Source organism: Phyllobates terribilis, unplaced genomic scaffold, assembly GCF_046119375.1.
Source record: "Phyllobates terribilis strain yellow unplaced genomic scaffold, ASM4611937v1 Scaffold_4__5_contigs__length_816908805, whole genome shotgun sequence".
Classification (NCBI taxonomy): Eukaryota; Metazoa; Chordata; class Amphibia; order Anura; family Dendrobatidae; genus Phyllobates; species Phyllobates terribilis.
In genome coordinates, this window is record NW_027362764.1 from 66,798,918 (window position 1) to 66,815,404 (window position 16,487).

Sequence of the window (16,487 nt, forward strand, 5' to 3'; positions counted from 1 at the left end):
GATACTGAGCCGCTTGAGGTCCATATCGGGATGCTTCATACTGAGAAGATAGTCTTCTAAGTTCTTTCCCACATGTCTCACGCCTTTCTCTTAGGCCTACCATGGCTGCGACAGCACAAACCTGTGTTGGACTGGAGAACTAGAGAGGTGCTTCACTGGGGACATTCCTGTCATGAGAAGTGTCTGGCTCCAGTAAGTCCGGCTAAGGCCCCGTCTTCTCCAGCATCGCTGCCTGGTTTGCCATCTGCCTATTGGTCCTATGCCGATGTATTAGACAAAAAGGAAGCAGTGACTTTGCCTCCTCACAGCCCTATCGACTTGCTTCCCAGTTCTATACCCCCTAGAGGTCGAATTTACCCTCTGTCCCCAGCTGAGACTCAAGCTATGTCGGACTACATTCAGGAGAATTTGGCCAGGGGGTTCATTCAGAAGTCCTCCTCTCCTGCTGGGGCTGGGTTTTTCTTCGTTAAAAAGAAAGGCGGATCATTCTGACCCTGTATAGACTATCGGGGCCTCAACCAGATCACGGTGAAAAATAAATACCCTATCCCACTGATCCCTGAGTTGTTTGACCGATTAAGGGGTGCCAGGATCTTCACCAAATTAGATTTAAGAGGCGCCTACAATCTAATCCGCATTCGCCGGGGAGACGAGTGGAAGACAGCCTTCAACACCAGGGATGGACATTATGAATACCAAGTGATGCCCTTCGGTCTCAGTAATGCACCGGCAGCTCTACAAGAGTTCGTCAATGATATCTTCCGAGACCTGCTTTATTCCAGTGTTGTTGTGTATCTGGACGATATTTTGGTATTTTCCCCTTATCTGGCTTCCCACAGACAAGCAGTTCGGCAAGTTCTTCAGCGTCTTAGGGAGAACCGACTCTACGCCAAGTATGAGAAATACGTTTTTGAACAGTCCGCCATTCCCTTCTTGGGTTACATTATCTCAGATACCGGACTCAGGATGGATCCTGAGAAAGTCTCTTGCATCCTTAAATGGCCGCTGCCCATTGGAGTCAAAGCAATACAGAGATTCCTTGGCTTTGCTAACTATTATCGATAATTCATTCCTCACTTCTCCACTCTGACCGCTTCAACCTCTGCCATGACCCGAAAAGGAGCTGATCCAAAGAACTGGTCCTCTGAGGCGAAAGAAGCCTTCCGTTCTCTTAAACCGTCTTTCTCCACCGCTCCCTTTCTGCATTGTCCGGATTTGAACCAACAGTTCTTCCTAGAGGTGCATGCATCCTTGTTAGGGGCTGGAGCTGTGCTCACTCAGAAATCTTCCTCGGGTCGCCGAGTGTCCTGCGGTTTCTTCTCTAAGGCCTTCTCCGCTCTAGAGCGTAACTACTCCATCGGTGACCGGGAGTTACTCGCCATTAAGATGGCTCTAGAAGAGTGGCGATACCTGCTGGAGGGTGCAGTCTATCCAGTGGTCATCTATACGGACCATAAGAAACTGGCGTACCTCCAGTCCGCCAAGAGACATAATCCACGCCAGGCCCGGTGGTCTTTGTTTTGTGCCCGCTTTAACTTTTTATTACATTTCAGGTCAAGTGACAAGAATGTCAGAGCTGATGCCCTCTCTCGCTCATTTCTGTCTGGGAACCAAGAGGAGGATCCCCAATTTATCATCGAACCCTCCAAGATGGTTACTGTCGCTCCAGGCAGCCTGTCGCATATTTCCCCAGGAAAAACCCTTGTGGCTGAGTCCGAGAAGGAGCGAGTTTTGTCATGGGGCCACTCGTCCAAGGCGGCTGGTCACGCGGGACTAAGGAAGATGCTACAATTGATTTCTCGCCACTACGGAAGGCCATCCATGAGGAGGGAGATGTATGCTTACGTGGCTGCCTGTCCGATTTGTGCCCGCAATAAAGTTCCCAGACGACTTCCTACCGGTTCTCTCCTGCCGGTACCCATGCCATCTGGTACATGGCAGCACATAGCAATGGACTTTATTACAGATTTGCCAGTTACCAAGGGTTGCATCGTCATCTGGGTAGTCATGGATCGCTTCTCCAAAATGGTGCATTTTACCTCGTTGTCTGCTCTTCCGTCTGCTCCTGAACTGGCTGACAGCTTCATCAAGCATATTTTCCGCCTGCATGGATTTTCTTGTCACATTGTGTCCGATAAGGGTTCGCAGTTCACTTCCAAATTCTGGCGAGCTCTCTGTAAACATCTGGAAATCGTCTTGGACTTCTCCTCGGTCTATCACTCTCAGTCCAATGGGCAAGTGGAGCGTGTCAACCAGATCCTGGGCAACTACCTGCGACACTTCGTCAATGCCCACCACAATGATTGGGTGAAATTACTTCCCTGGGCTGAGTTCTTGTACAACAATCACATTGGTGAAGCCTCGGGAGAGTCTCTTTTCTACATTGTGTTTGGTCAGCAACCTGAGGTTCCCCTCTCGGTGACGGTTCCTTCTGATGTTCCTGCAGCAGATGTCCTCTCCAAGGATTTTGTAAAGTTGTGGGAGGACACCAAAGCCACTCTAGAAGCTTCCTCTGCCCGTATGAAGAGACATGCAGACAAAAGGCGCCTGGAGCCTCCGCACTTCCGCCCTGGTGACAAGTTATGGCTCTCGCCCAAGTACGTCCGGCTGAAGGTTCCTTCTTACAAGTTGGGTCCTCGTTTTATTGGGCCTTTTGAAGTACTGAAGCTGATCAACGAGGTCTCCTATAAACTGAAGTTGCCTCTTTCATTACGGATTCCGAATTCTTTCCATATATCTCTGCTGAAGCCGGTCATCCTGAGCCCCTTCTTCAAGGATCCCAGTACCACGCCCGTGCCAACCGCCTCGGATGATGTTTTTGAGGTGGAGAACATCTTGGCCATGAAGAAGGTGAGAGGCAAGACCTTCTTCCTTGTCGACTGGAAGGGATTTGGTGACAAAAAGAGATCCTGGGAGCCAAAGGAGAACATTCACGCTCCGATTCTCCTCCGGAACTTCCTCGATGGCCTGAACAGGAGGTTGGAGTAAAGGGGGGTACTGTTAGCACCACGCCAGATCCCTGCTCTGACAGTAGGGTCTCCGGCGTGTCACTTCACTCACCTGAGCTGCGGTCAGTGCTTCCCTTCCCCATGCTCTGCCTGCTTCCAGCAGGGTCTCCAGCCATATCCTTAGGGCACGCGCACTCTCCCATCCTCTTAAAGGGCCGGCGCGTGCACTTGCCATTTCCTCCCCAGCCAATGGCTGAGGGGCATTATGTATATATTGCTTCCTCCCCACTAGGGAGATGCATGAGCAACCTTCCTGTTCTGCAGTCTAAGTTGTGTAAGGTTGCGTACCAGTCCTTGCTGCTGTTATGATCTGCAACAAGTACTAAGGAAAGAAAGGGGAAAGCTGTCCCTACAGTAAGACTAAGCTGAATCCCTACGATGTAGCGGGCTGCCTGTTCCTTGCGAACAGACCTGCCTTAGTCCTCGGCTAGTCTGAAATAAGACCTATAGCATAAAGGAAGGGGTCCCTAAAAGAACTAAGGACTGGAACAAAAATGGGACACCTCCTGAACAGAGAAGGTTGTTGCAGAACACAAAAAGATAAACTGACAAAAAGGTACTAGAGGTCCCAGAAGGACCAAGCGCACTGACAGAGATAGGCACAGAAACACCTGGCTAGCAAAACAGTCAAACAACACTGAAGTCCAGCACAGCCAAAAGGGCGGAGCTGGAATATAAAGGCAGATGGTCACGTGACCACAAAACACAAGATGGAAAAAACAAACAGGAGGGTTCTAACAGCTGCACTCTGGTGCAGAGCCTGCCTGCCTGCTGCACTCTGGTGCAGATCCTGCCTGCTGCACTCTGGTGCAGACTCTGCCTGCTGCACTCAGTTACTAACTCTGCCTGCTGCACTCAGTTACTAACTCTGCCTGCTGCACTCTGATGCAAACCCAGCCTGATGCACCATCTAATCTGTCCTACTGGGTCCAGCTGCTGCGAGTCCGTTGGTTTGTCCTGGAGTGGCACCTGGCGTTCATCGGGAGCCAAGTCTAACCTCATCATCAGAGGCTCTAGTGAACAGTCCGGTGCTCACTTAGTCACGCCCCTCCAGACTCTCCGCGGTCTGTGGCTCAGTGGTTCCACAAACCACGTCCGTGACAATCGCACATGAAAATCGGACGTCTGAATGAGCCCTAAGAAGGGACTTTCTCTTTTTTTACACCACCACAATTTATAAAGATATAAAAGTCACACGCAGTAAAGCCCCCTGTACCTCCAGGCACTTCCCGCCAAGCAGCATTAAACCCTTTTCCGTTCACATAGATATCAGTCTTGAACCGAACAGTCACGGCATTCCCAGTGCTGGAGACCTGCAGAGGATTCCCTGGAGATCTGGATGTACAGAGCTGAGCCAGCCTCGGAGAAGACAATTCAGGACCCCCATAAATCTGAAATATAGATTATTACACATTAGTGTCACGAATTGTAACTCTGTAAACTGTGAAAATATCATTGCACCACTGAGAGAATAGAAAGGAAAATCTAGAAAATAGGAAAAGTTTTATGCAAATTTTGCAAAAGTATAATAGTCATTGTATAATTAATGTATTCTATGATTATTTTGGATATAATAATATTAATATGTGCTAGGCTAATAAAAGCCCTGATGAAAAAAAAACACAAAGAACAAGATAAAAAAAGCAGAAATGCCAAAATAAAAAGAAATAAAAATTAGCTTAGAGGTTCAGATGAATGCTGGATTGTCAGATTTTGGGATTATTTAGACTCTACTGCAGCAATGAAATACTAAGAGCAGAACTAGTATTTTTGTATGTTGTACCTCCATGTCTCCGTGTTTGTAACTGTCTCAGTCAATTTCTCAATACTATACTGATTTATTTAGGTCACTGTCAGTCATACAACCATAAAGATGAGAGGACTACATAAAGATTTCATTCAGTTCAGGGTCTAAATAGACTGTGGGATACTGGTAAAGATCTGGCACTTAAAAAAAAAGGTCACTTGCCTTATATATGTTTTTTTTAACCTGGTGTAAATGCCGCTGTTCTCCTGAATCCGGCGATGTTTTTCTTTTGTTCCTGCTCCTCTCCGTTCCTGAGATATGGCCTCATTTTCCTTGTATACAAGTCGAGTAATTTTTATCCAAATGGGTGTGGTTAAACGCTTCTCTGTGGGCGTCTTCATCAGGATCACACCCACTTGGATAAAAAAAGAGTAGATTTATAAACAGGGAAGAAAGGGCCGTATGTCAGGAACAGAGAGGAGCAGTAACAAAAGAAAAATAAAGCCGGATTCAGGATAATTTACACCAGGTAATACAATGACATATTATGGCAAGAGACAGGTCCCCTTAAAATTAAATATGCATTATCTGTGGCAAGCTATACATCTTCTTCATTCTATCAAATATTATTTATTTATCTTTTAATAGCACCAACATATTTTGAAGCACTGTACAGAAAAAGGTCACACACTGCTCAAAAAAATAAAGGGAACACTGAAATAACACATCCTAGATCTGAATGAATGAAATCTTCTCATTGAATACTTTGTTCTGTACTAAGTTGAATGTGCTGACAACAAAATCACACAAAAATCATCAATGGAAATCAAATTTATAAACCAATGGAGTCCTGGATTTGGAGTCACCCCCAAAATTAAAGTGGAAAAGCACACTACAGGCTGATCCAACTTTGATGTAATGTCCTTAAAACAAGTCAAAATGAGGCTCAGTATTGTGTGTGGCCTCCACCTGCCTGTATGACCTCCCTACAACGCCTGGGCATGCTCCTGATGAGGTTGCGGATGGTCTCCTGTGGGATCTCCTCCCAGACCTGGACTAAAGCATCCGCCAACTCCTGGACAGTCTGTTGTACAACGTGACGATGGTGGATGGAGCGAGACATGATGTCCCAGATGTGCTCAATCGGATTCAGGTCTGGGGAACGGGTGGGCCAGTCCATAGCTTCAATGCCTTCATCTTGTAGGAACCGCTGACACACTCCAGCCACATGCGGTCTGGCATTGTCCTGCATTAGGAGGAACCCAGGGCCAACCGCACCAGCATATGGTCTCACAAGGGGTCTGAGGATCTCATCTCAGTACCTAATGGCACTCAGGCTACCTCTCGCGAGCACATGGAGGGCTGTATGGCCCTCCAAAGAAATGCCACCCCACACCATTACTGACCCACTGCCAAACCGGTCATGCTGAAGGATGTTGCAGGTAGCAGATCGCTCCCCACGGCGTCTCCAGACTCTGTCACGTCTGTCACATGTGCTCAGTGTGAACCTGCTTTCATCTGTGAAGAGCACAGGGCGCCAGTGGCAACTTTGCCATTCCTGGTGTTCTGTAGCAAATGCCAAGCATCCTGCATGGTATTGGGCTGTGAGCACAACCCCCATCTATGGACGTCGGGCCCTCATACCACCCTCATGGAGTCGGTTTCTAACCATTTGTGCAGACACATGCACATTTGTGGCCTGCTAGAGGTCATTTTGCAGGGCTCTGGCAGTGCTCCTCCTGTTCCTCCTTGCACAAAGGCGGAGGTAGCGTCCTGCTGCTGGGTTGTTGCCCTCCTACGGCCCCCTCCACATCTCCTGGTGTACTGGCCAGTTTCCTGGTAGCGCTTCCAGCCTCTGGACACTCTGCTGAGAGACACACCATACCTTCTTGCCACAGCTTGCATTGGTGTGCCATCCTGGATGAGCTGCACTACCTGAGCATCTTCTGTGGGTTCTAGAGTCCGTCTCATGTTACCAAGGGTGTGAAAGCACAACCAACATTCAAAAGTGACCCAAACATCAGCCTGAAAGCATTGGTACTGAGATGTGGTCTGTGATCCCCACGTGCAGAACCACTCCTTTATTGAGTGTGTCTTGATAATTGCCAATAATTTCCATCTATTGTCTATTCCATTTGCACAACAGCATGTGAAATTGATTGTCAATCGGTGTTGCTTCCTAAGTGGACAGCTTGATTTCACAGAAGTTTGATTTACTTGGAGTTATATTCTGTTGTTTAAGTGTTACCTTTATTTTTTTGAGCAGTGTAGTTCCCTGTATAGCCAGGTGGCAAAGGGGGCGCTGTGTACTAGAAAATAAATGAAAGGGACACCAGTTCAAGCCCAGATTATGGACCCTCACTGATCATAAAGTGATGGTACATCCTACAGATATGATGAAATACCCTTTTAAAAGCTAACATTCTGGCTGCCTTCAGTCACCACTAGGAGGAGCTTTAGAGCTTACTGCATATTGAGTTATTATTGAGGTCAATGTATATGACCAGTATGCAGTTAGCTCCTATACCCTCTCTAGTGGTAGTTGGAGGTACTGCAGTCATTATGCTACGTTTTAATGCCATGTCTGTCTGCATAAGGTTTACAGCTCCGAAACAAAGCTGCAATTTTATTACGTACTAAAAATATTTTCAATCATAATGCAGGAATGGTGGGAAAGTATATATCATGCGCACGTATCTGAGGACCAGAGGCAGGAAGTATTAGTCATGGGAAAAAATCCACGGCTGAGGTAATGAGTTTATATAGGATATATATACTCGCATTTAAATGCATGTATGAGGCCCAGTGTATACAACAGAGCACAGGTACTGATTTTTTTTTTTTTGGGATCCAAAGGAAAAGAACATTTTAAAACATTTTTAGGATTTTTTTTAAATGGGTTTTACCACTAAATACTTTTATGATTTGAGGAAATGATTTGGAACGAATTACAGTAGATAAAAAAAATTCAAAAAAATTGCAGATTCGGCAGAATCTGAAATTTATTGAGATTCGATTCACTGGCTGTCAATTTGCTGGAAGTAGTTAAAATAGAATAATAGACTATACTCACCTCACTTGTCCTGCCGCCGCAGCTCCCCACCTGCTCCTCCACTCGCTTCAGACCGGACTTCTCTTTGGTCCAGATTTTTTAGGACTGACTAGCACACACGCATGTCATGTACGTCCATGATGTGCTTCACGACCAACATAAAACTACGTGAGGCCTAATTGGACCGAAGACTAATCCAGAACAAGTGGAGAACCAGGTGGGGACAGGTGAGGAGCGGCCCTAGGAAAGCTGAGGAGCATCCTAGGACAAGTGAGGAGTAGCCCTGGGACAGGTGAGGAGCTGCCTTAGGACAGGTGAGGAGCGGCCCTAGGACAGGTAAGGAGCATCCTAGGGCAAGTGAGGGGCATCCTAGCACAAGTGAGGATAGTGTGGCGCCCCTGAGGGTTCGACCGCCACAGGAATGCTGCACTTCTTTAATGGAGTGTGGTGTTCCTCCTCTGAGGTAAGAACAGTGTGATGGTTGTGACCTAACCTTTTGCATCCAACACCACATTTCCACCAGAGGGAGCTATTATGCACTAGGTGCTGCTCCCCTGGTTACAGGGAGACTGGGGAACACAAAGTGGTAGGAACCAGTTAGTGGGTGTGGGTGGAGGAACAACTAGTAGGTTACATTTCAAATCTAGTATTTAATAGAATGCCATCTTTGATCTTGGTTCTTAGTCTTGTCCTTCTGTCCTTTTGGCTAGTGCTTGTCTAGTCTTTTGCTAGTCTGTCGGCTGTCACTGTGCTGTCAAACTACTGTGTGTAATGTGACTTCCCTCCGGGAGCGCAGATCCTGTGTGGGCCTGCACCGGCATGGGACACAGCCCTCGTACCCTGATAATGGGACGAGTGGTAGGTTGCAGACAAGGAATGTCTCAACCCGGCCGAGGACCAGGATCAAGAAGGCCCGGGAGCTTTAGAGTGTGGCTCCCTAGCAAATGGGTCCCGAGGAGGATGCAGACGGAGCGGAGTACGCCACCTGTCCTCGCCTACCTGATCTATTCAGAGGGATTCCGGCTGCAAGATGGGTACTGGCCCCCGCCACCCGACCTCGTACTCTACGTCCAGGATGGGAAAGCCCAGTTAGGCCCTGAGGATCCCGCCGGGCGTCGGATGGAGAGGAATTGCCACCCGAGCCCTACACCTGAGAGGAGCTCAGAGGGAGACCCGGCCTATACACACACGCACAGACGGGAAAGGGTGAAGTCTGTAGTGCAGGAACACTCTGGTGTAGGGTCGCTACCGAACACTGGACTTCCTCGGAGGTAGTCGGACCCCCGTCCCTGGTGGCCGCAGGACTCCGCGAGGAGCAGGGAGTCGCCTTCCCGCTAATATCTCTGAGTGAGTAACGCTTTGGAAGTTCACCCCTATGGCCTCCGGACTGTTCATTACGCGCCATACCATGCGACGCGGTGCCCGCACTCCCCGCGCTACTGCTACCCCCCTTCATCCTGTTTGTCTTCCCTGAGGCCTTGCTCCGCCTGAGGGGAGCAGTGAGAACTTTAGCCGCCTCGGCGGACTGCTAGCGGCGCTGGTGACCCTTCACCAGGCACCACAGGTGGCGTAGTCGTTAATCAGCCACTCAACCCGGACAAGCCCACACCATCTCTTTCTAATGTGACGGCCCTGAGCACGGGTCAGGCCCGGGCCATGGCTGCATCCCATCTCTTCAACGCAGGGCCCGACACCGAGTCCCCCAACACCCAGGGTAAAACACGGGCTTTCTGAGTAGAGGCGTCGCAACCTGGCGTAGTCGGCAGGATATCGTGCCCGCAGCAACGGGGAAGAGTGCCTATTGCTATCGGGTACTGTGTGCCTTACACCTTGAACTGTTGTTTTACACTTAAAATGGCGCCCGCCCAAGAAGAACAGACGCCATAATGCTGTAAAAAAAGACTGTCTTTGAACGCCTCCCATCGTGGGCTGGGCTCCCGCTTGGCGCCAAAAATGTGGACTGCCCCTTCCATCAGAGACTGTCCGCGGGGTAATGCCTGTCAAACTGGATGGGCTGAACGAAGGCGGGCCTGTCAGCATTCCGCCCAGGAACCGCCCCGAAAGAGCAGGTAGAAGAAAAGCAACAAGGTGCGGCCATAGGAGTCGGAGCTTGGCAGTCAACGGAGGCAGACATGGATGCCTCTGGGGAACAAGACCATGCGTCTGCTGAACCCGTTTCAGGCCCTTCACCCGGCAGAGAGCAAGGCGGCAGCGTATTGACCCAGGGAGATATTGAATTTCTCCATCGAGAAGCTCCAGAACTCGTGAGGAGGCAGAAAGAGGCCCAGGAGGCGGCGACGGCTGCGTGGCGGGAGGAGATGCTGCTGCATATCCGAGACCGCCGCCAAGGAGCTGAGGTTCCAGGACCAGTCAACTCGGTGACAGAGGTCGAAAAACCAGGGGGGCGACCTAATGGGCTTCCCTCGGGAGACCTGATCTGAAGCGCGAAGGAGGAGCCAATGGTGCAACGACCAGATCTTTCAGCTCGCAAGGGAGCAACGTCGGCGGGAGCAGCGCTGCGAGCATCTCCAGGTTAGGACCAAGGCTGCAAAGACTCGGGCGCGTCAGGAGGAGGCCACCCATCCCAGCCCCCGGTACGAAGGCTAAGTTGTCCGCTTTCATCATGAGGTGGGATGGGGGTTCATCCGGTGTCCCCTGTTCCAGGACGATGTGTTCGTCAGCCGGCGGGACGTCGAGCCGCGCCTCAAGAAGGGACACCTCGGTCGGAACCTCCTCCCGGGCGACACGGTGCCTTTCACTCGCCACCAGGGGGAGTGTGGGTGGTATGCCCTGGAGGTCCACAAAGTGTCTGGGAGCGACGCCACCCCGTCCCCTGCCTCAGGTGACCGGCTAGCCTCCGTCGGGAGGAATGAGCCTTTTCCCAAATGAGAGCCCGAAGTCTAAAGCAGCCCCCGGCTGCTGCTGCTGTTGTTAAAGTTTTAAGTTGAATGCTGCTATTTTATGTTTTCTCCCTGTTTACAGAGACTTTGGTCCCTGCGGACTATGGCAGGCGGCAGACTGTGTTGTATATAGTTATGCATCTATTTAGGTGCTTCCTATTGGTTTTATGCAAAACCGTGCCTCTTCTTCTACCTCAGACCTCAGAAGCAAAACCTGTCTGGAGTGGCTTTTGTGGAGGTCCATCTCCGGATCTTCATGCCCTGCAGCCACCCCAGGGCCCACGTAGAGGGTTTAGGGCAGGTCCCTCTTGCTACTGAACTGACCGTCGCTACTTTTAACCAGTCTGCTGCAATTGTCAAAAGTCTCTTGTCCTAATTTATGCTTTGTACTTTTATAATTTTGTACTTTTGCACTTTTACACTTTTATACCTTGTTATGCAACGTTTAAGAAATGTGCCTCCCATAAAGGGATGATAGTTTTGTTATTATAAAAAGAATATTTCCTGGGTGTTACTTCCTTTGCAGCCCGCGGACGTGCTGTGTTTTACCAGGGGGGAATGTGGCGCTCCTGAGGGTTCGACCGCCGCAGGAATGCTGCACTTCTTTAATGGAGTGTGGTGTTCCTCCTCTGAGGTAAGCCCAGTGCGATGGTTGTGACCTAACCTTTTGCATCCAACACCACATTTCTACCAGAGGGAGCTATTATGCACTAGGTGCTGCTCCCCTGGTTACAGGGAGACTGGGGAACACAAAGTGGTAGGAACCAGTTAGTGGGTGTGGGTGGAGGAACAACTAGTAGGTTACACTTCAAATCTAGCATTTAATAGAATGCCATCTTTGATCTTGGTTCTTAGTCTTGTCCTTCTGTCCTTTTGGCTAGCCCTTGCTAGTCTGTCGGCTGTCACTGTGCTGTCAAAATACTGTGTGTAATGTGACTTCCCTCCGGGAGCGCAGATCCTGTGTGGGCCTGCACCGGCATGGGACACAGCCGTCGTACCCCGATCTTTGGGACGAGTGATAGGTTGCAGACAAGGAATGTCTCAACCCGGCCGAGGACCAGGATCAAGAAGGCCCGGGAGCTTTAGAGTGTGGCTCCCTAGCAAATGGGTCCCGGGGAGGATGCAGATGGAGCGGAATACGCCACCTGTCCTCGCCTACCTGATCTATTCAGAGGCATTCCGGCTGCAAGAGCGGTACCAGCCCCCGACACCCGACCTTGTACTCTACGTCCAGGACGGGAAAGCCCGGTTAGGCCCTGAGGATCCCGCCAGGCGTCGGATGGAGAGGAATTGCCACCCGAGCCCTACACATGAGAGGAGCTCAGAGGGAGACCCGGCCTATCTACACATGCACAGACGGGAAAGGGTGAAGTCTGTAGTGCAGGAACACTCTGGTGTAGGGCCGAACACTGGACTTGCTCGGAGGTAGTCGGACCCCCGTCCCTGGTGGCCGCAGGACTCCGCGAGGAGCAGGGAGTCGCCTTCCCGCTAATATCTCTGAGTGAGTAAAGCCTTGGAAGTTCACCCCTATGGCCTCCGGACTGTTCATTACGCGCCATACCACGCGACGCGGTGCCTGTACTCCCCGCGCTAACACTACCCCCTTCATCCTGTCTTGCCTGCCCTGAGGCCTTGGTCTGCCTGTGGGGAGCAGTGAGAACTTTAGCCGCCACGACACCAGGCCTCACCGGACTGTAGCGGCGCTGGTGACCCTTCACCAGACACCACAGGTGGCGTAGTCGTTAATCAGCCACTCAACCCGGAATAGCCCACACCATCTCTTTCTAATGTGACGGCCCTGAGCATGGGTCGGGCCTGGGCCACGGCTGCATCCCATCTCTTCAACGCAGGGCCCGACACCGAGTCCCCCAACACCCAGGGTAAAACACGGGCTTTCTGAGTAGAGGCGTCACAATAGCCCTGGGACAGGTGAGGAGCGGCCCTAGGACAGGTGAGGAGCAGCCCTGGTAGAGGTGAGGAGCAGCCCTAGGACAAGTGAAGAGTAGCCCTGGGACAGGTGAGGAGTAGCCCTAGGACAGGTGAGGATTAGCCCTAGGACAAGTGAGGAGCAGCCCTAGGGCAGCTGAGGAGGGTCCATAGGACAGGTGAGGAGCGGCCCTAGGTCAGGTGAGGAGCGGCCCTAGGACAGGTGAGGAGCGGACCTAGGACAGGTGAGGAGCGGCCCTAGGACAGCTGAGGAGCGTCCATAGGACAGGTGAAGAGTGGCCCTAAGACAGGTGAGGAGCGGCCCAAGGACCAGTGAGGAGTGGCCTTAGGACAGGTGAAGAGTGGCCCTAGCACAGGTGAGGAGCGTTCTAAGACAGGTAAGTAGTAGCCCTAGGACAGGTGAGGAGCAGCCCTAAGACCGGTGAGGAGCGGCCCTAGGACAAGTAAGGAGCGACCCTAGAACAGGTGAGGAGTGGCCCTAATATCGGTGATGAGCGGCTCTAGGACAGGTGAGGAGCAGCCACAGGGCAGGTGAGGAGTGTCCCTAGGACAGGGAAGTATAATCTATGTATATATTTTTTTACCCCTTCCCACTCCTTTGTTTATTATGATTTGGGGTCTGGAGAAACCTCAGAGCAAATTTTATTTGGATAGAATTGAATCTAAAGCCAGATTCAAGTGAATCTCCCTGAAATAAATTTTGGGGATCAACTCATTTTTATTTATCATCTATTCACAGGATACATAATAAATGTATGATTGCTGGGGTCCCACAGCTGGGATGTCCTCCGATCATCACTAAGACATGATACCTCTTTATCACCGGCGGGACCCGTATTGATCCTGAGAATGAAAGAGGCACAGCGCTTACAGTACAGAAAACAGCAAGCATCCCCATTGACATTGGACCATAATGCAGCTCTGCACATTAAGTGGCCGGCGAAGAACATTATAGGGGATGCTATTGGTTTTATAGCAATAGCTGCAGCTAAGCTGGAGGGAAAGCATATGGCAACTATACTGCACTGCATGACCTCTCTCCTTTGTATCAGTGCTGCAGACCCCAAGCAAAACGGGTAATTCTCATGCAATGTCTGAGAGCTGATGATTCTGCTGAAAGCTGAAATCTACAACAAATGTGACTCGCCCCCTGGGCTGCGTGGGGAACCCGGAACCGGGCCTTTGGTGGGATGCTGGGGGTTGTAGTCACGGTGGCAATGACCCAGTCCCGTGGCTCAGGGTGGTCAAACCAGTGGCAGTCTATTGATATGGTTTTCATTATTTTCAAATGTCCGACTACGCCACCCGTGGATTGCGGTCAGGATGAACCGCCGCTGCAGGGCAGACCGCTGAGGCTGGTGTTGGTGAGCAGCACAGGGATGGTATAACTCCCCACGGGAAGAGTGTAGTCCCAGGGCAGTGTAGGTGAATGATGGGGGTGATGGTGCGCGGGAATAATAACTCAGAGTCTCTGTAATGCAGTCCAGGATCTTTACTCACAGTTCATTACTCCACGTTACTTCGGCCAGCTGTAACTTCCCGCGTCGCACCATGTTCACCAGGTGAGGGGCTCGGCCAACTCTCAGATAACTTTGGAGCACTTCGCAGGACTCCCTTCTCGTGTCCTTCCTCTGGCCTGTCATACCCCACCAGTGACCACGCTTCTGTCCGGCTGCCTCAGGCCTTCTCTGGGTAAACTTCGGCGCCAGTTTCCCTGACCCTATGTGGTGCCTTCCTAGCGGGTGTAGCGAGGGGCTGCACCATATAAAATGTCACAGCCTACGGTTTCTAGTTGAGGGTAGTTCCCCGCCTTCACTAGTTTCGGGGACCGGTCTCCCCCTTGGCCTGACCCCACTACTCAGGTAGATGCAGGCGTATTGTCGCTATCAGCCGGTCCACACCCCTGGGGTCCCTTCTTTCCTCTGTGTTCCTGGGGCCTCCTCCGCACTTCTTCATATCTTCTCCCCTACTCTCTCTCTCTCCTTTCAGTGCTGACTGGGTCTCACAGGCTAGACCCGCGTCCGGAGCAGAGCTCCACAGAGTCCTGCTCTGTCACATCTTCTCTCTGACTCAACTGAACCGACTTCCCTTTGAACTAAGATGGTGCCCACTTTTTGTACCTCTCCCTAGGTGTACCCAGGAACTGCTTCCTCCCTGCTCCTGCACTACCGGGTTCCCCCTTTACTAGGTGTTCCCTCCCCCCACTCCAGCCAGGGACAGGGACTGTCGTGCTCTACTTGGAGCATATCGGTCGCTCTGCCCCCCGGACATGTGGTGTAATGCATGCAATTGTCGGGGTCCTGGTCCACACTCCATCCTTACCTGAGAGTGAGATATCGCACATCTGGAAGAGATGCAATACCTCTGTAGCAACCGAACCCCCAGGGTGCTACAAATGCAACACTAAACCAGCACTGGAGCCCCCATATTGTCGTGATGGCTGGGGAAGGGGGCTTAGGTCTGCTCCCTGTAGCACCCTGAGGATTCGGCTGCTACAGGGGTATTGCACCTCATCCCAGAGGTGTGGTATTCCACTCCCGGGTAAGGATGGAGTATGGAACTGAGCTCAGTAGGCTGCATGCACTACATACATCCCATTTCCGGGGGACAGATCAACGGTACTCCCACCAGTATATGTGCAGGTACGACAGCGTCTGTCCCTGGCTGGAGTGGGAGGGGGGTGGAACATCCCAGTAGTGTAGGGGCAGATAGGGGGAGTAGTCTGGGTAAATGTAGGAGCTCATTGGGTGCTGGTCACCTGAGCTCACACATAGAGGGAGTATATAAGGTGGGCACCATCCTAGGACAGAGTCAGTCAGTCAGTGAGTCAGCAGTACTCCAGGAGAGGAGAAGGAAGAGGGACCCAGAGGCGCAGGACGAGAGGGGACCCCAAGAGCCCGTATGAGAGCTGATAAGGGTGAAGGGTCGGCAAAAGGGTACCGGATCCCAAGCTGGCAGAGGCCAAAGCACACCTTAGCCAGGAACCGGAGGTCGTGGGCAGGATCTGCCACGACCCTCACCAAATCCACCAGAATGGCACACCGAGCATAGGGTCAGGGAAGCCAGAGAAGGTTCAACCACCAAGAGACCCGAGGGAGCCGGACACAGGTGGATCCCTGGTGGGAACGGCCAGAAGAAGGGAGAGTCAGAAAGGAGCTCAGGACCATACTCAGGAATTGCCCGGGAGTTGGCCGAGTCCAGGACCTGGTGGACGCAGCACGGCTTGGGTGGTCACTGCTGTACAGAGTGACCCGAGCAACACCAGTGAGTAAAAACCCTGAACTGCATTTCATGCCTCTGAGTCTCCTTGCTGCACCTTCACAACCACCATCCTCCACGTCTGACCCCCTGAGGCTATACCCCTCCCGTTGGGGGTTATACTACCACAGCTGCACACACACCACCAGCCTCAGCGGACCATCCTGCAGCGGTGGCCTTTTGACCGCAAATCAACGGGTGGCGTAGTCGACACTAAAAACATCTACAAGGACTGCCGCACACTGAGTTTGACACCCTGGGCACGGACCGGGTCACAGCCACTCGGAGACTACAACCCCCATCTGATCCGGCTCCGGGTATCCCTAACAACATGGCCCAGGGGGCGCGTCAACTTTGGCGTAGTCGGCAGGATCACGTGCCCGCAACCACCGGGTGCTGCGTGCCTGAAGAAAAGTTCATATTTACCGTAAAAAGAAGTCTCCCGCCAATTCCAGAGGGTCCCCGCCATCGGACGCCATCTCGGATCAGTTCCCGCCATTTGCCCGTCATCTGCAGTCTTTTCCCGCCATCCACAGAGTTTCCCGCCATTGGGAAGCGGTTCCCGCCATCTGAGA

At 51.5% G+C, this 16,487-nt stretch overlaps 1 protein-coding gene across 1 annotated transcript in view; it reads right to left on the bottom strand.

Moving 5' to 3' along the window:
- Positions 1–16,487, bottom strand: part of CUBN (cubilin) — a 259,514-nt gene that overhangs the window by 86,399 nt on the left and 156,628 nt on the right. Inside the window, exon 30 of the mRNA XM_073677458.1 lies at positions 4,225–4,399. Within this exon, the coding sequence (XP_073533559.1) occupies positions 4,225–4,399 (175 nt within the window). The remainder of the gene's footprint in view (positions 1–4,224; positions 4,400–16,487) is intronic.